Source organism: Pieris brassicae, chromosome 3 (genome assembly GCF_905147105.1).
Source record: "Pieris brassicae chromosome 3, ilPieBrab1.1, whole genome shotgun sequence".
Lineage (NCBI taxonomy): Eukaryota > Metazoa > Arthropoda > Insecta > Lepidoptera > Pieridae > Pieris > Pieris brassicae.
The window spans coordinates 17,056,072-17,081,367 of NC_059667.1; the positions used below are offsets into that span (position 1 = coordinate 17,056,072).

The 25,296-nt window shown below is 33.1% G+C and overlaps 2 protein-coding genes and 2 pseudogenes across 3 annotated transcripts in view; 2 read left to right on the plus strand and 2 right to left on the minus strand.

The window, feature by feature from the left end:
- Positions 1 to 1,710: 1,710 nt before the first annotated feature.
- Positions 1,711 to 5,836, plus strand: LOC123706788 (pierisin-like). Of its 2 annotated transcripts, none has more exons than XM_045656229.1 (2): positions 1,711 to 1,817; positions 3,291 to 5,836. In XM_045656229.1, exon 2 carries the CDS (start codon positions 3,505 to 3,507, stop codon positions 5,365 to 5,367), a length of 1,863 nt encoding a protein of 620 aa, XP_045512185.1. In that variant the 5' UTR covers positions 1,711 to 1,817; positions 3,291 to 3,504; the 3' UTR covers positions 5,368 to 5,836. The 2 variants fall into 2 exon arrangements, with proteins under 2 accessions (XP_045512185.1, XP_045512186.1); XM_045656230.1 differs by having other exon boundaries at positions 1,714 to 1,813.
- A 1,632-nt stretch (positions 5,837 to 7,468) lies between these two features.
- LOC123706786 (pierisin-like) overlaps positions 7,469 to 25,296 on the plus strand; it is a 36,164-nt gene continuing 18,336 nt past the window's right edge. Inside the window, exon 1 of the mRNA XM_045656228.1 lies at positions 7,469 to 7,587. The gene's annotated coding sequence lies outside the window, so the exon portion shown is untranslated. The remainder of the gene's footprint in view (positions 7,588 to 25,296) is intronic.
- On the minus strand, positions 12,229 to 14,836 carry LOC123707804 (annotated as a pseudogene).
- LOC123707805 lies at positions 21,353 to 24,587 on the minus strand (annotated as a pseudogene).

A 25,296-nucleotide genomic window follows, 5' to 3' on the forward strand; every position in this document is an offset into this window, starting at 1 on the left:
ATCAATGAAACTTTAGCCGAATGTGGGAACTTAGATGTATAATTTGTTATATTGAAGTGCAGACTTACTCTTTATACATTACGTTTTTAATATAGTAATTTGATTACTATTAGATTACTATTAAAATAATGATCACACTGAAAAAATACCACTTTAATAATAATAAATTGTACAAAAAATGCTTGTTCACTTCCTTCACAATGTGTTAAGACCATATTGATTTAGATTATTATTATCATAGTTTACTATTCAATCGTAAAATACTAACAGTGAAAAAATATATGACATTCAAGACTGAAAATAATTAAGTGACGATTGTCTATATTTGGTAAACTTTACACCTTCGTTTATTATTTATCAAAGGGTTCAACCCTGATATTTGTATATTACACATATAACCCAAATCAAAATTGGTGGATGTTAATGATAATTGTGTGCTTTGGATCGTCTTCTGTACATTGTGTTCTCTTGGATTTTTATTTGATAAATGACTTAGTGTAACTTCTTTGACAAAAACTGTACCATTGATTTTCATAAAAAATATAAATATTTTTTAAATGAAAGACCCCGACCCTACATACTAGCCTATCGCGCACGCAGTCAGGCAGATATGTGACCGAGTAGCTAGATAGCAGGGGAGTATCGAAGTCTCCCCTTTCTTAAAAAGGGACATGATTAACTTAGAGAGTTGGCGTCTCCCGCCGGGCCCGGGCAACAACTGATCCGGAAATATCGTCATGATATTTATGGGTGAGTAGGAGCCCGCTGACCGGTGCCACCTGCGTTAACTCTCGTGATATTAATATCAGTGACATGTTTGACAATCTTGCCGCAACAAATTTCCAGCTGTGATCTGTGCTTAAGCAACATGTTGGATAGGCCATCATGGGATACCCTCATGCCAATCTCGAGATCGCACCTGGCCCTCAACAAGTAAATGAACCGCCGTTTGGTCTCGTCGGGGCTCGTCTTCAGTTTGAGTCTGTGTAAATAGTGTCCAGTGGCCAGTCAGGATCTGCGCCATGTGAGGTGTGCGCCATCTTTAAAAAACTTTTGTGACTGAGGCTGTTTCGTCCCCTACATAGTGCTCATTCCAGGTGTCTAAAGTCTTGAGTCTTATCAGCCGTCACAAATAGGAAAGCGGATACGCATCGTACCCTATTTGCGTCCTCGTCTCCCCGACGGATTCCCCCGCGAAAGCGTCTGCCCTCTCGTTTCCCGCAGTGCCAACGTGCGCCTTCACTCAAAAGATTTCAATTTTAATGCCATTTTCATGGCACTCTTCCAGGTTGTGGCGAATCTCGGCAACATGGGCATCGAGAGAGCGTCCACCCGTAATGACATCCAGTAAAGAGCCAGAGTCACTGAGCACAGCCGCATTCCGCCTCCACAACTTAGCAGCGGGATCACTATGTGGACAGTGGAACCAGCTGCCTACTCTATTGTACCGAAGTATTTCTAAGCCAGTTCGACTTAGGGTCCTTCAAGACAATAGCGTACCAATTCTTAAAAGGCTGGCAAAGCACTTGCAAACCTGAGTGTCCATAGGTGGTGGTATCAATTAACATAAGGTGAGTCTGCTGCCCGTTTACCTTCAGTCACCTTTGAAAATAAAATTGATTATATTTTTGTGATGACATAGATTTGCTTGAGGGCAAACTTTTATAATCGAGCGTTGGTAACCCTGGACTTGTAGAATTGTGGACGACTTGACAGTTGGTTATTTGTTGTTTTCACTTATGTTGACTGCAGACGTTGTCTAGATGCTTCACGTACAAACTCGACCAGTTCTACCGGCGTTAAAATATACGTAGTGAGTAAGTACCAAGTGACTAATATTAAGTGATATCAATTAACTGCAATAGTGGGACAATTTGCTTAATATTACAATGCATCTTTAGTTTATTTTGCAAACAAACAAACTAGGTAGATTCTTTTAGTCATTATATTTATCGAGAGATTACCTTTTCTTTCTTTCTTTAGATATTTTCTGTTTTTTTTAGATATATTACTGTTTATAATATTAAGTTGTAGAAATATAAGCCCTAGGATAATAATTAGGAAATTATATTTCTTTCGTATTGGAATGTCTAAGAGACTATAAAATGCGGAGTTGAATCATGAATTAATAATTGCAACATGTTGCTTGAAAGAATTTAATTATACATAGGTTCAAAAACGATCTAGTTACTTCGATAAAAACTACTTTCTATACATTGTAAAAGATCCAGAACAAACATAACATAACACTGTTTATATACTCTAAGTAATAATTTACCCATGATTTTGATAACTTTTTAAATAAATTGTTGAAGCAAGCTTTAAATCTATTTGAAATATTATTGTTCAGATTTTATATAGAAGTATTTTTGGTACTAATGATTAATAGGTGTTTTGACAAACTGCAATAATACTAAACATAAACATTACCTAGTAAACATGCTTAGTTTTTGCTTTTCAAGAACTTATATATAATAAAATGAAGTTTAGTTCGGATAACTAGTAGGTGTAGGATTAAAATTGCAACATATAATTGGAGATCCACATCGATTGCCCCTATTATTTTGGTGTTATTATCAATGGTTATAGTTTTATAAAGTTTGTACTGATGACATAATCTTAGGCCTTGTGCTGTGTAATTAATGATTTAATTAAGTGGCTAGTAAAATAAATTTATAAATTATGGTATTTAATAAACTATATTGCCAAGTTGTTCCAATTTGCAAGTATAATTTTTACATCCAAATGCTTTAGTTGCAGCTTCTCATACTTACCATCTCCCCCAGATGGTGAAATTACTTGCTAACTTTATAGCAATACCGTTTCTGGAATTTTAATATTCAGTATCATTACAACCTGATTTGTAGTGAATAGTAACACTAACTCCACACTGACAGTACTGTAGTTTCTAGGCTATCTACAAGAATTGTATTTGCATTTAGAGAGATCCCTTCCGCACACTTGTGTAAAGGCCCTATTAGTGTAGGTATTTTTTATTTCAAGAATTTTTTTCTAACTTTCTTACCTATATCAAATATATGAATATACCTACAATCCTATAAATATTTAGTAGAAGAGGTTTTAAGCAAGCTGATTCTGCTGACTAAACTTTCACATTTACATAAAAAAATTAATGATACCAAAATACTTTAAGTACTTTAAAAAAGTACCTAGATGTTATAATGATTTAAAATACAAGGACCATAAACATACTTAGCTAAAATATAAATTATTAGTATTTTCGTTTAAACTCCATTGCCATAAATAACTAACCACCTCTCGTTTTACAGATGCTCGATGCAACAAGAGAAGTGGATTAGAGATTCCCCTTTATTCAAAGGAATTGCCAACGAAATAATTCCTGCAGGAGTTGTTATATGTCCAGAAGTCTTATTTTACTAGTTTTTGTTACTAAATTACCTACACGTACACATCCAAACTTTCTTTCATCGAGCCAAAATCTCGTCAAGTTTCGCACCAAAAACACCAAAAGTTATAGGGAGAATGGATCTTAATGATGACTTAATGTGTGGTGATGACGGTGATGTATTAGAAGATACATTTGGTGATGAATTTGAAAACCTTCGGCCATTACCAGACGGAGAATTTACAATTAAAAGTAAAAAATATAATAATTTTGTGTTGGATTTGTCTCAAAATGTCGATGGTGGTATTATCCATAGTTACGAATATAACAGTGGGGATAATCAAACATGGTTACTCATTTATGATTCCGATAAAGAAGGTTATATATTGAAGAGTAAACAAAATTCTGACCTATTGCTGAGCTGGAATAGTCATGACGCGACTAAAGAAAATATTCTTCAAGGTTTCACTAATAATGATAGCAAGCACCATTACTGGCGTATCGAACAGACCGATGACGGATATTTTAAATTTAAGAATTTGGATAATTTACATATGATTATAACAATTCAGGATGTATTTAGTTCATTTGGTGGAAAACAAGTTACAATGGATACAGAAATTTCTCCTGATAAAGATAACTCTCAAAAATGGATAATTAATCCTGTCTATTTTCAGACTATAAAAGATGGCAATTATAATATATTTAGTCGTAACCTGTCAGAGATAGTCATTGGCTTTGATAATCAAGAGGAATCTTTGGTTCAAGCTCAAAGCTATTCTGTCAAGGAAAATCAAGAATGGAATTTAAGTTACGATAGTGAAAAGGAAGCTTATAAAATAAAATGTGCGCTGAATTTAGATCTATTACTTACTTGGAATAGTAATACTGCGTCTAAAGAAGTAGTTCTTGGAGCATATAGAGATAGCAGTAATAAGAGCCAATATTGGCGTATCGAACGGACCGATGACGGATCTTACAGACTTAGAAATTTGGAACATTTACATTTAATTTTAAATGCTGCATCCTTTGACGGCGAAGGAGGCGGCCTTAAAGTAATAGTTCATAAAGATTGTAGCGACGATGCTAATATTCATTCACGTTGGACAATTAAACCTGTCTCTTATCAGTCCATCTCAGATGGTGATTATAATATATTTAATCGTAATTTGACAGACATAGTCATTGATTATAGCAATCAAGAGGATTCCTTAGTTCACGCTCATAGCTACAGGGGACATGATAGCCAAACATGGTCGTTTGTATATAATACAGAGAAAAAAGCTTATAAAGTAAAGAATGGTCTAAGTACAGATCTTTTGCTGTGCTGGAATAGTAATGATACTTCTCAAGAAATGTTTCTACGAGCATATTCCGAGAGCAGTTGTAAGAATCAATATTGGCGCATCGAAAAGGTTAATGATGGATCCTACAGACTGAGGGATCTAGAGAATACAGAAAAGTTAATAACTATGATTGACAAAGACAGTACATATGGAGGCAAAGAACTTATAGTAACTGATAGTAAGGAAACTGGAAATGACAAAATTACTGTTTCAAATAGTTGGTTTTTGCAAAAAATTGGAAAAGCAGCCATACCAAACGGTAAATTTAAAATTGCAACGAAGTCAAATTATAAAAAGGTAATTAATTCAAATCAAGAATCAAAGTTGATTATTATTGATAATCTAAATCTTGTTACTAGCGATTGGGAAATTAAATATGATTCATCTAAAAGAGCATATACGATACATTCGTCAAAATTTGAAAACCTAGGATGGGTATATCAAAATAAAAACTGTTTTGTTACCTTAGATAATATAGATGGGTCTAATCTTCGAAATTATTGGATGGTAGAATATAAAATGCAGGCTGGTGGTTATTTAATAAGAAGCTTATTTGACCCATCACAAGCAGTGAGCTATTCTGATAACAATCCCATAACAACTGATAATGCAACATACTCCGTTAACCAATTGTTTAATTTTATTAGAAATTAACAATTTATAGGTTATCAGCTGATTACGTTAACAAATAAAATTTCTACAGCAATTTGGCCGTGGTTATCAACCCTTCTAAAATCTCAAGCAATTGAGAAACAAACGACAATGTGCACTGTCTGGGATGAACTTATCTAGGTATATATGAATTATATCGTACTTTAACAAAGATTCGAAATAATTTGTTTTTTAATCCGATAAAATAATTGAATGCATTAAAGTTTTGTATTTAGGGATGAGCTTATAATGTTTCTATTTTATATACCTACTACTATATAACATCCTCAACTAAATAAATTTTTGTTTTTTTTTTGTGTAGTTAACATCTCAGTTAGGCTAATTACAAGGTGGCTCAGAAAACTGCCAGCTGAGATTTTTTCTTTTGCCATATTATAAATCATGACTAGCTCTAAGATTCTAGGTTATTTAATACAGTTACTGATATTTCTGGCAATAAACAATATAATTACTTATTTCTTTTAATTCCTATACAATTATTCAGTTTAGTGATTGATGTCCTTTTTTACGCTGAAATTAAATGCAACTAATCAACCTAATATTAGGTCCTTACATATGAAATTGGCGTTTTGTATGGGAGGAACAAAAAGTCGAATATTTTTAAATATAATATATTTAATTAATCAAAGTATGAACCATTGTTTTCTATGCACTTTTGCCATCTCATAGGTAGTTTATTGATCCCTTCACTAAAAAAACCAGTCGGACGGGAATCAATAAAATCTGTGAAGGCGACGTGGACTGCCCCATCAGAGTTAAATTTTTTCCCTTGCAAGAAGTTGTCCAAATTTCGAAAAAAATGGTAATCTGTTGGAGCAAGGTCCGGGGAGTACGGAGGATGTCTTAGACATTCCAATTGAAGCTCTTCTAATTTGGTAGCCGTCTGTTGTGCAGTGTGTGGTCTAGCGTTGTCGTGAAGTAGCAGTGGCGTGGAGCGATTGACCAGCCTAGGTTGTTTAGCAGCTAGCTTTTCCATCATGGTTTGCAATTGCTGACAATAGACATCAGCCGTAATAGTCTGGCCAGATTTGAGAAAACTGCAATGAACAATACCGGCACTAGTCCACTATAGATGCACAACAGCCTTCAATACTTCATTATCAACTTGGGTCTCAGGCCGTCCACGGGGCTTGTTCTGCAGGTCGAAATTTCCAGAACGAAAACGTTGGAACCAAAAACGAACTGTGTTTTCTTTTGCTACATGACCGCCATACACATCATTCACCCTTCGAGTCGTTTCCGCAGCACTAGTGCCACGGCGGAACTCGTACTCGTAAATAATGCGATACTTTAAGTTTTCCATTTTGTAAAATGAGTGACGCAAACAGAAAAAAACAAATGAATGACGGTCATCGAAGCACAAATACATGAGTAAATAGCTGCACAAATTTGAATTTGGAGTTCCTTACCAAAAAGGAGGTATTTGAGGTCAAAGTGGCCAGCACGACAAAACGCCAATTTCATATGTAAGGACCTAATATATTGAATATTAACAAAACAGTAAAAAATATTCAATGTAAAATTCAGAATATTGAAACTAACTATTTTAAAATATTTAGAAAAATTATAAAGATTTTATTCTTGTTGGGCCATCTGCAATGTCATCAATCCTCAACAACATTATCGCTGTCTCCACAACCTTTTTGTAGACCTGCAATATATTATACATTTTAGTAATAGATTCTGATGCTTAAATATCCATTTCCTTCCATTTAGCGAATGTCAATTTATTAAATATCATAACAATTACATGTATTTAATTATACAATCTGTAGTGTAGTTACCCAGTTAGTGTAGTTAACCATTTAATCGTTAGATACTTTTTTGAGGATCAACGACCTTAAACGATTTGCAAAATTTGAATTTAATCTATTAGGTAAGGCACACAATCACAATGTTATTTTACGTTTTTACAACAAACTACGTACTGTATGTAGTAAAATTACAATGGATAGCCCATTTGTTAATTTTTACAAGAGACTTTGCCGTTTCGTGTCACGCTTTTGTGCGAAAGAAAGGGAATTATTGTTATTGGGTATGTAATCTGTCAGATGCCGATCCCTCATGCGCGCGTATTAATCATAAATCTTACGAATAAATAAGTTGTGATCAATAAAAACCCAATATGAATTATAAGTCATGTGATAATAGTAGTAGTAGCTAAAAAAACAGTGGTTCACCAATCTATAGGTACAAATAAATGTGAGTATATGTAAATGTATGCTAACAAATAGAATTTTCTTAGACATCACTAATAGTTAACCGTTAGTGATAAATAACAGTTAGTCTTAATATACACTATATGCAATTTTAATTTTTTTTCCGCTTCCAAATATTCAAAAAACATTTTTTTAGAATTTTCTATTTACGTATAAATCTTTTAAATTGTTTACGAATCTCAATATAATAGCTAACACCATCTGGTGACAAATGTCATTACTAAAGCTACTATTTAATACATTTATTTTTTCTTTACTCACAGTGGTTGCCTGGAAGAGATCGCTCGTTAGCGATAAGGCCGCAAGTTGCCCTCCTTTTGATTTAATTATGTTAATTTTTATTTTTATTTTGTAGTGTAATGAAGTGTAAATAAATAAATAAATAAAATAAAGCGTTGCTAGGGGTGTAAAGATTCTTTCGACGACCGACAAGCGACGCTAGGTGTCTCTAAACGAACTTATTTTGACTGTACCCGATGGTACAGTTGCAATGTACACTACATAATATTGTATTTGTTCCAAAGGTGTATTTTGTTCTAAACATAATTCGTTTTATTTAACAAGAACTCGTACGACATAATTTACTAATTTCAATGTACACAATAACCGTCGTATATGCAAGATAGAATAGATCGACTCATTTGGTATGTTAATTTACCCTATTATAACAAATTGTGACCGCTGCGTGCTTTCCAGTTTACGTTGAGGAAAGTAAGATCACAAAATGGTATGGTTACATCAAGTTTGATAACACGACTTAACCCAATTTAATAAAACCTATTGAATTCCGCAAGAGACCGCTAATTCTTGGAAATTTACGCGATATATACATTATTAGAAACGCCCAAAAACCTCGGGGCAGCTTTCTAGCTGAAGACATGTTTTGTGATTCTATTAATTACCTAAAGGAACTCAACGATGAAATATGACGATATTCATACGACACTTCTGAACGTCTAAAAAGTAAACATCGTATCAATCTGAATTTATTTACTTATAAAAGTTTACCACATAATACATAGTACTAAATCTACTGCATCTTTTACAAAATCTTCCATCTAAAATGTATGACAATTGAAGTAAACATTAGTGTTCCAAAAAAAATACGATTAAAATATATACAAGATAAAATAAACACACGAAAAAAATTGCATAAATTTTTGGTAAAGTAGAAAAAAACATCAAACAGCAATTAGGTTCGAGATAGGCACCCAACAATGTTTTCTCTAAAACAGAATATATCCAGCTCCGGATAAGCACTGTTTAATCCGTTAAAATAATTTAGGTCATATTTATTATTTTAATCCCACCGAGCCATCAATGCTATGACAACACAATGACAATGCGCGGCGTCATATAGTATGAACGAATTTGTTTTAAAATTATCGACCAATATTATCTCAATTTGATTGTACGTGAAAATAGGGTTTTTAGTTAAATACATTACACTTGTACTGTTACGTTCATATTACATCTAAACCAATTAAAAATAACGTTTTTCTGCGTTGTATATATTTACCCCTAACGATGCAAACACATTTAATGTGACCATGCATACCCGGACTGCGTAAGAGACAGCATATTTATTAAAATATCTACAGTACAAATGACGGGAACCAACTCTTTAACAATAAATACAGAAATAAGGCTGGTCATCCACTTCCTTCAAACAAAATCGAAACAGATTCAGAAAGGAACTTGTCCCATGTCTTATTGCGGGATTCTTTCATAAATCTTCAATTCAGTGATTCAACATGTAACTGCTATTTACATGAATAATATTGTATTAATAACAATTAATGAATTTGTATTAATAACAATTAAATTCGTTAATTGTTATTAATACAACTGTGTTTGGCTTTTTTCCTTTTCGATACTATGCAAATAATTAATATTTTTATATTGTAAACAGTTGTCTTTATAATCGACATTCGACAACATCTGCAGAACGTACGTACATAATTAAATGCAGTTAGTAGTCGTTTCATTTTATATACCAATGGTGCAACAACCTTTTTGATCTAAGCCTCAGATTTCAGTAACTATTGCGTGATAATTTCTAATAAGCAAGTAGTGATCAAGCCTCTGGGTCTGACACACAACATCGACTTTTTGGGTGTAAGGCACGCCAGGTTCCTCACCGTACGAGCGAGTGTTAAATGGGTAGATAGATAAAGTTTATTGGTGCACAGCCGAGGATTGAACCTACGAAACCAGGGATGAGAGTCACACGCCGCAATATAAAGCTGAAGTGTTTGGTAACCAAACTTAGTTACAAACGCTAACTTCTGGTTCGAAATGAAAAATCATCATTAACGTTACGCAAGAAGAATAGGTATAAATATATATTCCAAGGTATGTTGTAAAAAATTGAAAGGAACTTCCATTGCATGTGCTGCGTAAAAAGTTGATTTACGCAAACATCATGTATGTTTAATTATCTTAAAAAGTTGATAAAAGATCATATTGTGATCCTTCACTGTTGACTAACCTTTTTATGATAGATTCGTTTTGAACATACTATCAATTGTTATCCAAATAATTACGCTTTCATAACGAGTATTTAAAGATATTGGTTTATGAAGATCTTTATAATTTTTTGTATTCCTGTATTGTATTGTCTTCTTTCATTGCATACTAAGTATATCCTTTTTATGGCGGTTTTTTTTCTAAGTTGTTTTTATAGTAATTTTTGTGCTTCATTTAATTTATTTATTTGACCTAATAAGTTGCCACTACGGCTCACACCAGTGCGGCAAGTATTTACACTTAGATTACAATTACTACGTATATTACAAAACAATAAACATACATGAACCAAAAACAACAATAAAATGTACGGCGAGGGCCAGCGGGGAATAAAAAAAAAACAAAATATATTTTTTAAATTACTTTAATCAAACTACTATTAAATTATTGAATCTTATATATGACAATTTGTCTGATATGAGGTACCCAATCAAAGCTCTCGATGTCTGTTGTCCGCTTCCATTTCTAATGCTGTGGCGTCAGAGGGACGCAGGTATTGCTTGCATAGTGAGTGCAATGGATATGTAACACATTGAACAGTAAAAGATATATATTTCATTCCCATATATATTTACAAAACATCTAACTATTTCAATCACTTATATAAATCATACCTTTTTGTGATCTGCTTTTTCTAATCGCCCTTAATTGGTTTATTATTTATCAAATGTAATACGCGGTTTTTACTAATTTATATCAAAATGTATTGGCACAAAAATATTATTTATCTAAAATCTGTATTTTCAGTAAAGTTGTAATTCCATTCTAGTACATACATTTTTTATTAAAAAATAAATTTTTAATATAAACGTATAGTAGAAATGCAACATAACTTCAACTTTTAATAATTAAGGAGATTTGAATTTTAATTAAGTTTTTCAATTACAATTCCAATTGTATTAACAACCGTTCTATATACCATCGCGTACGCGAAGAAATTTTGTTTAAAAGTAGTCATTATTACTATAATTCTTGATGTATATTGACAATTACGATTACTTTAGAAATGACAAAGTAAAATGAATACTAATATGAAATATGTATATGTATCTCTGTAGTTGACATCTCTTTAAGGTTTTCAATATTAAATTTTACTTTATAGTTTAATAAAGAAAATAGTTGTTTACATCATATTATAATAGGATTCATGAGATTCTAACGATGTTTTGTTATTACATCTATGTCAAGCACATTTGTTAACTTACTTCAAAGTTGAGTAGAAGCCGCCAATCTTCATATAACACAATGACACTAAAAGAATGTAGAAGAGTATAGGGTGCGATTCAATTTAAATATTTATAGTAATAACAATTAATAACACAAATTTATAACTTTAAACAATTGTAAGTAGATGATGATGTTGCTAGTTATAATTGGTCAATATAGCAACATACAAGAACCTCTTTGCTCTTATAATAAATAGAATAAACAAAATTAACTATCATCGTTAAAAGTTAAACTATTCCATCATATGGTCAACTATTTTATGAACAATTCTACGTTTGGGTCACAAAAGTAAAAGAATTTTTTTTTAACCAAATTAATTTGATTTTATGCGAATATCAACTAAAAAAATCTTAATAATCATGTAAATCAATAGTATAATTGCAAATAATTTTTAATTCAGCGCCACCTTGTATGGAATGTAATGTCTACATCAGGCAAGTCAGCGTATCTACTGCAAAGCTTGTTTGATGGAAATGATTATTATTATCCTTATGTAAGAACAACAACATTATTAAAGCATTTTTTTACCATTTAAATGTATTTGTATCTATTATTAGCTATTTTTTATACATAATGAGATTGCAACTGGATCTTAGAGCATGCCTTTAAGTAATTTGCAGTCGGGTTAGTAAGAATAATAAAGGTGGGCAGCTATTTATCGACAGTACAAGTCCTAAAATAATTTTGTTAACTAGGAAAAGAAAAAAAATGTAGTAATAATATTATTTATTGTCACAAATTTTAGTTACAATTTGTTCTAAGTAAATTGAAAATCTTAGGGCTAAGTTATTTTGTAATAAAAAAGCAGACATCTCAGCTGTGTTAGAATTGAGGGATTAATTTATTCACAACTAAAATGTTAAAATTCTTAAATTGGAATAAAATGGAACAATTGATTATCGGAGTATGTTGATGTATCAGTTATAACTGAATTATTATCAGAATAACCCACTACATGAGAAGGATCGTGTAAACTTCTTATTAAATAGCAGCCATTTTGTATGCTATATTCTATCGTCCAAAAATATCTCCTATCTCCATGATCAGGACCATCTATATTGCCCAGCTTAACAAAAAGTTTTTATTTTGATATATCCATCCTAAGTTATTGATATCTGCAGAATATATATTGTATGCCTTTATATTTGAGTCGTATTTAAGTTCCCATTCGCTAGTAACAAGATTTACATTATCCATAACAATCAAATTATATTCTCGATTATAATCAATAACTTTTTTATAATTCGATTTTGTTCCAATTCTAAACTTACCATTAGGCAAACTTACTTCCCCAATTATTTTTAAATACCACTTGATTCCACTTTCCTCAGAACGGGACACAAGAAGTTCCATGCCTCCATAGGGACTATCATTCTTCGTTAAAGCTATTAACATATCAAAGTTATTTAGATTTTTGAATCTGTATGATCCGTTAATGGTCCGTTCGAGTCGCCAATATTGGTTCGTACTCCCAGACTCTGTATACGCTCGAAGAACCACTTGTTGAGGCTCAGCATTGCTATCCCAGGTTAAGAAAAGATCTGAACCTTTACCACTCTTTATTTTATAGGCCTTTTTATTTTCATCAAAGACAAATGACCACTTTTGGTTATTATTCCCGAAGTAGTTATGACCATGAACCAAAGCACCCTCTTGATTAGTATAATCAATAACTATGTCTGGGAATTTATGACTGAATATATGATAATCGCCGTCTGGAATGTATTGGTAAAAGATGGGTTTGATTTTCCAATACGAATAGAAATTACTATCATCGTTAGAATCATGTACGATTCACCACCATCCAATCCACCGTATGGACTATCTTCTTTGCTCAGCATCAAAATCAAACTTAAATTTTCCAGATTTCTAAATCTATAAGACTCATTATCGGTTCGCTCGATGCGCGAATACTGGTCCTTATTACCGCTTTCTGTATATGCTCGAAGAACCATTTCTTTTGAGGAAGCATTCCAGCTCAGAAATAGATTGGATTTTCGACAGCTCCTTATTTTATAAGCTTGCTTGTCGCTATCGTAAGTGAAGTTCCACTTTTCATTGTCATTGTCCAAAAAGCTATGACCATGAACTAAGGAATCGACTTGATTACTAAAGTCAACAACTTTATCAGCCAGATCGCGATTGAATATATAATAATCGCTATTTAGGATCGGCTGAAAGGACATAGGTTTAATTTTCCATTCCTGAGAGTTTCTTTCATCACCAGCTTCGGTTTGCACATTAAGCTCTTTTCCGCCATAATCACTTGATTTATTCTGAGCTGTTATAATCATGTTTAAATTTTGAAGATTTCTAAATCTGTAGTAATCATCGATCTGTTCAATTCGCCAGTATTGATCTTTGTTACCGCTATCTGTATACCCTCGAAGAACGATTTCTTTAGATGTATCACAACTGTTCCAGCTCAAGAATAGACTAGAATTTCGTTTACTCTTTATTTTATAAGCCTTTTTATCTTCATCGTAAGTAAATACCCATATTTGATTTTCCCCACCATTATATACGTGATTGTGGACAATTGCACCTGAATCATTATGAGTCAAATCCACAAAGAAGTTATTGTCTTTAATACTTTCAATTGTAAATTCACCACTTGGAAAGGGTTTTGAGTTAATCTCATCACCGTATGTATCTTCTACTACATCACCTGCTCCACCATTCATTAAGTCATCATCTGAACTTGTTGATCTCTTAGAACGAACATCAGGATCTTTGTGACCACCATCAGGGTGGTCTATTCTCCATACAACGTTCGGTGTTCTTGAAGACGACGCAATTCGTTGGGATCCAAAAAGTTTGGGTTTATCCAAATCCTTTGTATACGACCGTCGTGGAGTTCTCTAGCTGATCTTATGTATATATTTTGTATTCCTCCAGGAAATACAACCTCCATCTGATTAAGCCAAGGCGATTCCTGTAATAATGACTCATTGACATCGACTCCTCCAGGAGCATAAATTTCGTATTGATATACTATACCACGGCTAACACTTCTAGGTGTCCAGACATTTTTTTTTGTGTTTTTGTAGTTGAAACAAAAACGGAAGGATGATTATTTTTCGCAAACCCATACATATCGGTCTCCTCCCAATCGGGATTCTCTCTCGTTACAATTGGAACAAATCCTTCTAAAAATATCTCATTTGGCGGTCTTCTATCCCATCTAAGCAATCTTTGCCTCCTATCCATCCTAACAACATTGTCAGTATCTGTTAATTCAGTGGGTCTCCATCGAGGTTCGCTAATATCTAATATTGGCATTGGCCAGCTTCTTGACAGTAACAAGCTTATCAGTTCCAAGTCCAAAGATCTAATCCATTCTAGCACTGCTGCCTGAATACCATTAGTTATTGGGTTAGGTGGTCCTCGATCTGTAACAAATGTAGTTTTGCTATAAAAATTTTGTTTCTCTTAATAATTTCTGAAACACAAAGTAATTACCATTTTCCTACCATTTCCAGTAAATGTTAATTAGACTAAATTAAAACATAAAAATTACATCTTTTAGCACCTTTAAGGAAAATTCTCAGTTTTATTTAACTTTTACTAACTCTAATATCATCACAAGTAGATTAAATCATTATAAAAGGCTGTTTGAGTATCATGCTAATCGCCATCACTGACGCAGATATATGATAGAACAATCATAGTGAATTCGTTGCCAAATGTTAAGATTAAAATATTATTATCATGATGTCAAAAAAGATGTTAACGAGTAGGTAGAAAAATAACTTTGTTACGATATATGTCTCTCTAAAATTAGTCTTCAAATATTTGCGCTTGTGTCGTACCTTTTTATGTTATTCTGAGAAATATTTTTTCCTGTTTAGTTTTTTTTTTGTGTGCATGGAATGTACATTTATATTAAATAAGATTTACTAAGATGTAACATATTTTTATACACTATACAAATCGGAATATTTTTATTGATATCCGTGGCCGGTTGTTTTTGTTCGGCAATAGTTTTATCTCAAGGCCAGTTAACTCTAATAAAACAATAACATAATACAAAACTAACTGATTTCGATAGAATTTTTTATAATAGATATAAGGTATACACTATAGAGGCTGACTGATAAATACAAATTATTTATTAATATTTTGTTCATAAATTTTTGATTTACGACATTCACATACACATCGCATGATTATTATAAAATTGGGTGTATTTTTTATTTATGGACATTTAAGAAAACCTTGCCTAATAACTATAATATTATAATCTTAAACCATTCATTCATCATATATTTTTATAGCAATGCACCACGTTAAGAATGATTTTCATTTAAATTCAGGAGAATGAATTAAAAATCTACATATGTAATTTGTTAAGAACAATTCTTGTGTTTTGAAAAACTAGACTTTGATACAGTGGAAAAATATCTTGAGGAATTTGATATTTTATATGACAAGTATCCCAAATGTCTTAATGGCTGGTAAGCTTTTCTCGGAATTCTCTAAAAGTTCAATAGTATATTGTTTAAAAAGAAAATATATATAATGTAGATATATAAATAATGTATAAATTGTATTTATTATTATAAATTATAATAATGCAGTGTTGGCCTAGTGGCTTCAGTATGCGTCTCTCATCCCTGATGTCGTATGTTCGATTCCAGGCTGTGCATCAATGGATTTTGTTTCTATGTGCGCATAACATTAGCTCGAACAAGGAACGGTCAAGAAAAACATGAGGAAACCGGCTTGTCTTAGACCCAAAAAGCCGACGACTTGCGTCAGGCACAGAAGGCTGATAACCTACTTGCCTATTCGATTAAAAAATGATCATGAAACAGATATAGAATCTGAGGCTAAAAAGGTTGTAGCGCCATGGATTATTATAAATTGTATTTAATTTATTGCTTTTTATTATTTAATTTAATTGATTGGAATTCAAACTATTAGTCATTTAATAATTAAACCAAAGACATCTCGCACCGACTCCAAGTCTTCGTTAACCGCTGTCTTCGCCGTATTCTGGGCATCTACTGGCCTGAAAAGATCTGTAACGAGCAACATTGGGAGCGCTGTCGAGAAAACCCGATCAGCCAGCAGATCAAGCAACGCAATTGGAATTGGATAGGTCATACACTCCGAAGGCATCCCGATCCTATTCCCAAGCAGGCGCTTGATTGGAATCCACAAGGAAAGCGGCAGCAGACGAGGCAAAGAGAGCCGGAAAGACTTGGAGCGAAGAGAAACACGAGGCTCAAGACCGAACGCGATGGAAACTCACTGTGGACCCCCTATGCCCCATCTAGGGGTTATAGGACATTAAGTAAGTCGTGTAAGATGTACTCTTCCATATTAAAAAAAACAATCAATACTTCAGTTATTATTATTTTTATCATAATTTTTGCTTTTTATTAATAGATAGAATATGAAATACCGAATGGAATACAATCCAATAAAAAAACACGTTTGTCGGTTTTAGTAACATAATGTAGGTATCAATTAAACTTCGCGAATGCCGTTTTAAATGGACTTAATAAAGACGGTAGAAACAAAAATTGGACGTTGCAAGGATGTCCCAATCATACCAGTTCCCAGGCGACCAGCGGTCGAAGCCGCAGCTGCTGCCCTGGTGTCGTCGGGACCCGCGGAGAAGAGCTCACGCGGGTACTTGTATCGGTCGGGCGGCCTGGAGTGCCACGGCGCGATGTTTTGGAGGTGAGGATGTTGAGAAACGTCCGCTCGATCAAACATCCTCATCGCGAGCCGTGCGACGAACTCGTCGATCGACTCCATCCGCAAGTCTCGCGCTATGGTGGCGTTCCTCACGTAGCGTGGTGCCTTTACTGCGCGTCGTAAGACGGTGTTTTGCACGATGCGCAGTCTTTCCCGGTTGGTCTCCCTGGCGTAGGAGAACCACGCCGGTGCCGCGTACGTGAGGTGAGGGCGCACATACAGTTTGTGTAGCGCGAGCTTGGTGCGGAGGGGTAGGTTGCCTGTGATCAGTGGGCGAAGCGTGTGCGCCGCCCACTTGGCGCTCCTTACAGCCCTGGAGATGTGGTGCTTCATGGTAAGACTCCGGTCTATGGTGACCCCTAAGTAGGTGACCGGCGTCTTCCACGGCACGTCTCTATCCAGGAAGCGTAAGGGTGGTGGCAACCTACCCCGGAGAATGAGGGGCTGTTGTCAGATGCGCGCTTTTATTCATTTATTTTTAGGCAGGTAACTTTTTGACAATTAAATTGGCTGTGGTAATCTGTAAAAAGTATATTAAATATTATTATGTTAAACGTAAACCAGAGACTCTCGAGCCCTGAGATGCAATGCAAATTAATAAATAATAAATATATGCAAAAATTATATAAAGTGCGCTTTAAATATAAATTTGATATTTTCAACACTAGCAATACTGTGAAAACGGCACGGAGCCTTTGCACATTACCTGCATAGGTTTAAAATTAGGACAAGCCCAACATGTGCCTGCAGTAATGAAGAGCAAACAGTGGAACATGTGCTTCTACACTGCCCTATATTCGCATCGTCCAGGCACGACCTGGAGCAACAAATATTTAAAGGAGGCAAACAAAACCGAAAGAGATGAAAATATTACCGATGCAGCCGGGGCGTATTTCGCGACGCCTGCCATTCGCGAACTAGTAGAATTAATTAAATGTATATTGTTTTTATTTTTGGAAAAAATGTGGTATAAAAACAACCCTGGACACACACTGGACACTGGTCCCTGGACAATATGGCAGTAGAGGGTTATGAATTAATAATAAAAAAATACTGTGAAAACACAATAAAAGCAAAATAGTCTTGAATACATGCCAGCATCAGTTTGAATTGCAGAAATTTTGTGGTATTTTATCAAAACCGTTATTAACAATCGCCATTAAATTTTCATGTCGCTCCTCTTCGCTCGAAAGAAACTTATCCTTGCTTGAGAGAAGTAAATACTTAGATGGAATTAACGTTACGTTACGTTACGTGTATTACGTTTTTAAAATTAAAACTGATATTTATTTATTAACACTTCGTAATATGTACAGAAATATAACACAACTGACATAATTAAATTAAAAGTAGGTTTTACAGTCTTATCGCTTTCGCGTGACCTCTTCCAGACAACCACTATTGTAGTCTTATTTAATTATCGAGGCAATTTTTTTCTGTCTATTATAATATTTTGCTGTATTAGTATGTAAATATGATTTTATTATTTCCTAATAAATCCGTATCCAAATAGCGGATGGTAGTTTCACGGAAAGGTCAAATACAACTAGAAAAGCATAAACCAAGCCAAGGGGTCGATCTGTGATTTTTGGTATCATCCGTCATTTACTTTCCAAGTACACAATTTCAAATGGAGTTTTCCTAAACAGAATGACGTTTACCTATCAAATACAATTAATAAATTTCGTATGGAAATGTCATAATTGACATTTGCCTATCAAATACAATTAACAAATTGCGTAAGGAAATGTCATAATTGACAGCACTTACTACCAAATACTAATTTCCAGTAGTTATTATTTTAATATCGTATTTAAACCTAATGTTATTATGTAAAAGTGAATTCTGTAAAAGATCCGGTATAACAAAATTACTACTGGTATATAAATAATACAAATTAAATGACCTAATAAATTTCAATCTATCGATCAATCTACCTAATATTTCAAATTTGTGTGGTAAAATTAGTTGTTATAAAGCAGTTATCTGTTAATACAACTATTTACTGATAATAAAATCAGGAAATAGTTTAGATATCAAAAACAAAAACAGCGATCTATAATTTTACAATATATTATTTTTAACTATATAAAAATATTTTTTATCGTATCTAAATGTATTTATTAATAATATACTAATTGTAGTCAAAGATATCTTCATCCTAAACTATGTTGAGACTTGGTGTTTGGGAATTTTTGTAGTACTTTAGATGCTAGATATTATCTTAAAATGTAACAATTATGAGGAAAATAGTATTACATTGTATAGCTGCTTATTGATGTATTTTGTAGTACTATTTTTTTTATTAAGTCGTAAGGACGAAAAATATAAGCACACAAATCCATTCAAGCCCGATCATTATAGACGGCGTGAATGTATATGCGCTGGCGCCGTAAATCAGATGTTTTTCCAAACTTGTTTTCCGCGCCATGATCTATTGGCCATGCCGACTTACTTTTATATATTATCGACTTATTTTTATATCAAATAAAGTAATAATAAATGAAATTTAATTGTCAATTAGTTTGTATTGTGAAAAATTAAAACTGTCCCATGCGATAGCAAAGTAAAACTTTTGTTTAACAAATTTAACAAAAAAACTTGAGAGGTGTCAACAGCCACCCGGATGGAAGGAAGTTCCTTTCGATTAATTAGTGAAGGAATTGTAATATTATTTTATATGTTTTATAATTTTAATATATATATATATTTTTATTATGTATAAAAAACCTGTAAACACTCAACAAAAATAATCGTCGCGACACCACACAATTCAATGCGAAATAGAAAGACGAAACTAAAATAACTGGCTTGCTTTCTATGAGAGACAGAGAGACAGAAACACGCGCACGCCGCACGGCTTACAACTATAGCAAAAAGTGTCGTTACAACTTTGGCCTTAATGTACTTCTAAATGAAATTCGTTCCATAAATATATTCGTTACATAAGCATCACTATTTTTAATACGGGCAGCAATTAAGTAACTACTAGTAACATAATTGTTCTATATTTAACACTCAAAAAAGCAGCGTCATTGTTTAAACAACCCAATGAATATTTGTCTTCATTACAATGTCAAATAAGAATCATTTTGTTCAGTTTAGTGGAGGATAGTATACTATACATAAGGATATATCTCAATACCTACAAAAAACGACGAAACCAGAACTTGGACTCATGGGCATTTTGCCGGAACTCAATTACAGTTGTGCTTTGGCCGCGACTTTCATATAATAACTTTGAAGCATAGCATTTAACTCAATATATTTTGTAAAACAACCGTAAACAATTAAACTTTACTTCGATTTCCTTGCCATATAAATCTATGCTCTGTCGTATGTGTACTTATTATACAATGTACATGCACGAAGTACTAGAAACTGTAGCAACTGGATCCAGTTGCTACCATTTTCGACTATTAACTAAGAGAAAATAATCTTAATATAATTTAATTATACAAATTACAACTTCAATCTAATTTTATTTATATAAAATCTTATAGCAGTTGTTTTTGACTGAGTAAACCAAGTCTGTGAACGCTGCTGTTTGTCAAGTGAGAGAATAATGCATACATAACTATAATTGTTAAAGAAATGTTTTGATGATGATGATGAAAAATCCCAGGAAGTCATTACTTGATAATTAGTAACTACATTTTTAATTTTATTATTTATTATGTGTATGATATATAAAAATAAATACGATGGATTATTTTTATCTCTTTACGTTAAATAATTTTGTTGTAATATTTTCCGTTATTGACCATTAACTTATAACGAAATAAAATAAAACAATTGATTATCGGAGTATGTTGATGTATCAGTTATGACTGAATTATTATCAGAATAACCCACTGCATGAGAAGGATCGTGTAAACTTCTTATTAAATAGCAGCCATTTTGTATGTTATATTCTATCGTCCTAAAATATCTCCAATTGCCACGATCAGGTCAATCTATGTTAACCAGCTTTTTATTTTGATATACCCATCCTAAGTTATTGATGTATGCAGAATATATATTGTCTGCATTTTAATTGAATTATATCGAAATATCCATTCGCTAGTAACAAGATTTAAATTATCAGTGACAATCATATAATTATCTCCATTAAAATCGATTACTTTTTATGATTCACTTTTGTTCCAATTCTAAACATCCCATTTGGTACAGTAATACCCCCTATTTTTTCAGGTACCAAGTGTTACCGCTTTCCTTATTCTTATTAGCTTATCCAATTCGATTTGATTAAATAAAAGTCTATAATATCCGTTATACGCCTTTCAAGACGCCAATATTGTACTTCCGTTCCGTATATCTGAACGTGCACCGTTCTTTCTTTTATAAGCTTTTTTATGTTCATCGTAGCCCATGAAAGCCCATTTTTGATTATTGTTCCCGAAGTAGTTGTGACCATGTATCAAAGAATCCTCTTGATTGTAAAAGTCAACAACTATATTTGGGAAGTTATCATTGAATATATGATAATCGCTATCTGGAATGTACTGATAAAAGTTGGGTTGATTTTCCAATTTGAATATAAATTATCATAATTTTCGGAATCATTTATTCCACCATATGAACTGGTTTCATTACTTAACATTAAAATTAAACTTTAATTCTCCTGATTAGTCTATAACACTCACCATCGATTCGTTGGATGCGCCAATATTGATTCTTGCTCCCGCTTTCTGTATATGCTCTGAGGAGCATTTCTTTTGAGGTAGCATTACTATTCCAGCTCAATAGGAGATTTGATCAACCACTCCATATTTTATAAGTTTGCTTGCTACTATCGTAATTAAAGCTCCATTTTTGATTTTCATTGTATAAATATTTATGACCATGAATCAAAAAGTTGCCTTGATTACTATAGTTAACAACTTTATCTAAAAGGCTGCAATTAAATATGTTGTAATCCCAGTCTGCGATCGTTTGAAACGAGATAGGATTAATTTTCCATTGCTGAAAGTTCTTTGCATTCAAAATTTCAGTGCACTCAATGACCCCTTTGCCACCAAATGCATAATATTTATTTTGAGCAGTTATAATCATATCTAAACTTTCCATATTCCTAAACCTATTATAACCATCGGTTTGTTCAATTCGCCAGTATTGGTGGTTGCTACCGCTATTTGAATATCCTCGAAGAATCATTTCTTTAGACGCAGCATTACTATTCCAACTCAAAAATAGATGGAGATTTTGTTTAGCCCTTATTTTAAATCCTGAGTCAAATGTAAAAAGAAGTTATTATGTGCTTTCAATCATGAATTCACCATCTGGAAATGGATATGGGTTATAAGTCTCATCACCAAACGTATCATCTTGCAGATCACCTGGTCCACCACACATCATGTCATCATCAGAGCTTGCTGATCTTTTAGAACGTGCATCAGAGTTTTTTTATGACCACCATCGGGTTGGTTCATGCTCCATATCACATTAGATGTTCTTGAAGAAGAAGCAATATGTTCCAAATCGTTCGGATCCAAAAAGTTTGGGTTTATCCAAATCCTTATAATAATAACAAAGATGGAAGGATAATTATTTTTTACAAAACCATACAAGTCCGTTTCCTCCCAATCAGGATTCTCTCTCTCAGGATAAGGATAATGGCTTAAAAATATCCAAAACATATCAGGAAACCAATGACCCTAGCACTTATGCAGTAAGTCTTGACTCTCTTAGCCTTAGAGGGTAAGACTGTAGGCGAAGGAATAAGCATATTGTTTTCCAAGTAGTTCTTTTTGGAAGTAGCTTCTTTATATTTTGTCCTGTGGATATATGTCACGGTTTACATTTGATAAATTACTGTCTTAGACTGATTAGGATTTAGGCATTTTTGTATGCTATTTAAATAGAATATTCAAATATAATTTGCACATTTCAACGGAATGTATTAAAATTGAATAATATTCACATACTATCTAAAATTATCAAAAACAAAAATACTTATGTAAGCATAACAATGGTAACGAGTAATGACACAACTGTATAAATAATAAAATGTATTTATCAATGACAAACCAAATGTACGTATGTAACAACATTAACACCTGGTACATTTCTTTATTAATTATATGTATGACTTAGCGATTAAAAAGAGTGACGGAAAGTTTCTTGCTAGTTCTTCTTGTCCGCTCTACGCCCTTGACTTGCAAACTGGTAGTAAATGTAAATTTACAATTAATTCAACTTCTTTTTTGACGTTTATAAGTGTTCCTCTGTACATGGTACAACAATAAGTTTACTCATATAGATGAATAAAGTTATTTTGGTGTCTGAGTTTGAGTATATCTATGCGCAACAAAAAAGTTGTAGAACATATATATATAAGACTTTAGATGCAGCAAAAGCCAAAGTCTATGACTATACAGTTACATACACGACAAATAATATTTTCTTTACTCGCGATAGGTTAAACAAGTAGCACTTTTGCCAGTACTCCACGTACTGTATTTATTAAATTTATCAATTTTACTAATTGGAAAAGGAAATAAATAATAGTGTATAAGGTTTATTGACATACATTTAATTCCAGCTTATTTTACTTGTTAATTATTTTATTTGTTAAACTTTTCCATTAACATTTACTGAATATCTGTATTGAATATTGCATTCCATCTAATAATTACATTACATTAGAATGAAATGAAATAATTGATTATCCGAATATGTTGATGTATCGGTTATTACAGAGTCCTTGTCAGTATAACCAACTGCATGAGCTGGATCATATAAGCTTCTTATTAAATAGCAACCAGTTTGAATGCTATATTCTATCGTCCAAAAATATCTTAGATCCATGGAGATCTATATTGCCCAGCTTAACAAAAAAGTTTTTATTTTGATATATCTATCCTAAGTTGTATGTCCGAGGAATATATGTTGTATGCTTTTTTGCTTAAATCGTATGAAAGTACCCATATGCTAGAAGCAAAATTTAGATCGTGAGTAATAATCAAGTTGTAAGTTGTACTTGAATCTATTACTTTTTTGTAATTTAGTTTAGTTGCAATTCTGAATTTTCTATTTGGTAGAGCTACTTCTCCTAGGTTTTTAATATAAAAAGTGTTACCGTTTTCTTTAGTCTCTGATATTAAAAGTTCTTTACCTCCATAAGTGGTATTTTTATTAGTTAGAGCGATACACTTTTTAAAGTCAAGCAGATATCTGAGTCTGCATGTATGATCCGTCATTGGCTTGATCTAGGCGCCAATATTGGTTCGTACTCCCGCTCTCTGTATAAGCACGAAGACCATTTCTTTAGATAAGGCATTGATATCCCAGCTTAACCAAAGTTTTGCACGCATACATCTTTATTTTCTTTATTTTTTCAGCTATATTCTTTGAATTCGTCCGTTATGTAGTTCCCTTGCTAATCGAATATATATATTAGGTCCTTACATATGAAATTGGCGTTTTGTATGGGAGGAACAAAAAGTCGAATATTTTTCAATATAATATATTTAATTAATCAAAGTATGAACCATTGTTTTCTATGCACTTTTGCATCTCATATGTAGTTCATTGATCCCTTTACTAAAAAAAAGCAGTCGGACGGGAATCAATAAAATCTGTGAAGGCGATTTGGACTGCCCCATCAGAGTTAAATTTTTTCCCTTGCAAGAAGTTGTCCAAATTTCAGGAGTACAAACAGTTTTATCACTAACACCGTAGCCTGCAGCTAACTCGGACGTGGTTTGCGATGGATCCGCTTCCAAAATAGCCTTCAATACTTCATTATCAACTTGGGTCCCCCGTCTACGGGGCTTGTTCTGCAGGTCGAAAGAACGAAAACGTTGGAACCAAAAACGAACTGTGTTTTCTTTTGCAACATGACCGCCATACACATCATTCACCCTTCGAGTCGTTTCCGCAGCACTAGTGCCACGGCGGAACTCGTACTCGTAAATAATACGATACTTTAAGTTTTCCATTTTGTAAAATGAGTGACGCAAACAGAAAAAAACAAATAAATGACGGTCATCGAAGCACAAATACATGAGTAAATAGCTGTACAAATTTGAATTTGAAATACCTAACCAAAGAGGAGGTATTTGAGGTCAAAGTGGCCAGTACGAAATACGCCAATTTCATATGTAAGGACCTAATATTTTTTATCCCTCCAGGATCAGGATGACAGGATGTGAGAAAGAATCGTTTACATCAACTCCGCCAGGTGCATACATTTCGTATTGATATACTATACCGCGACGGGAAC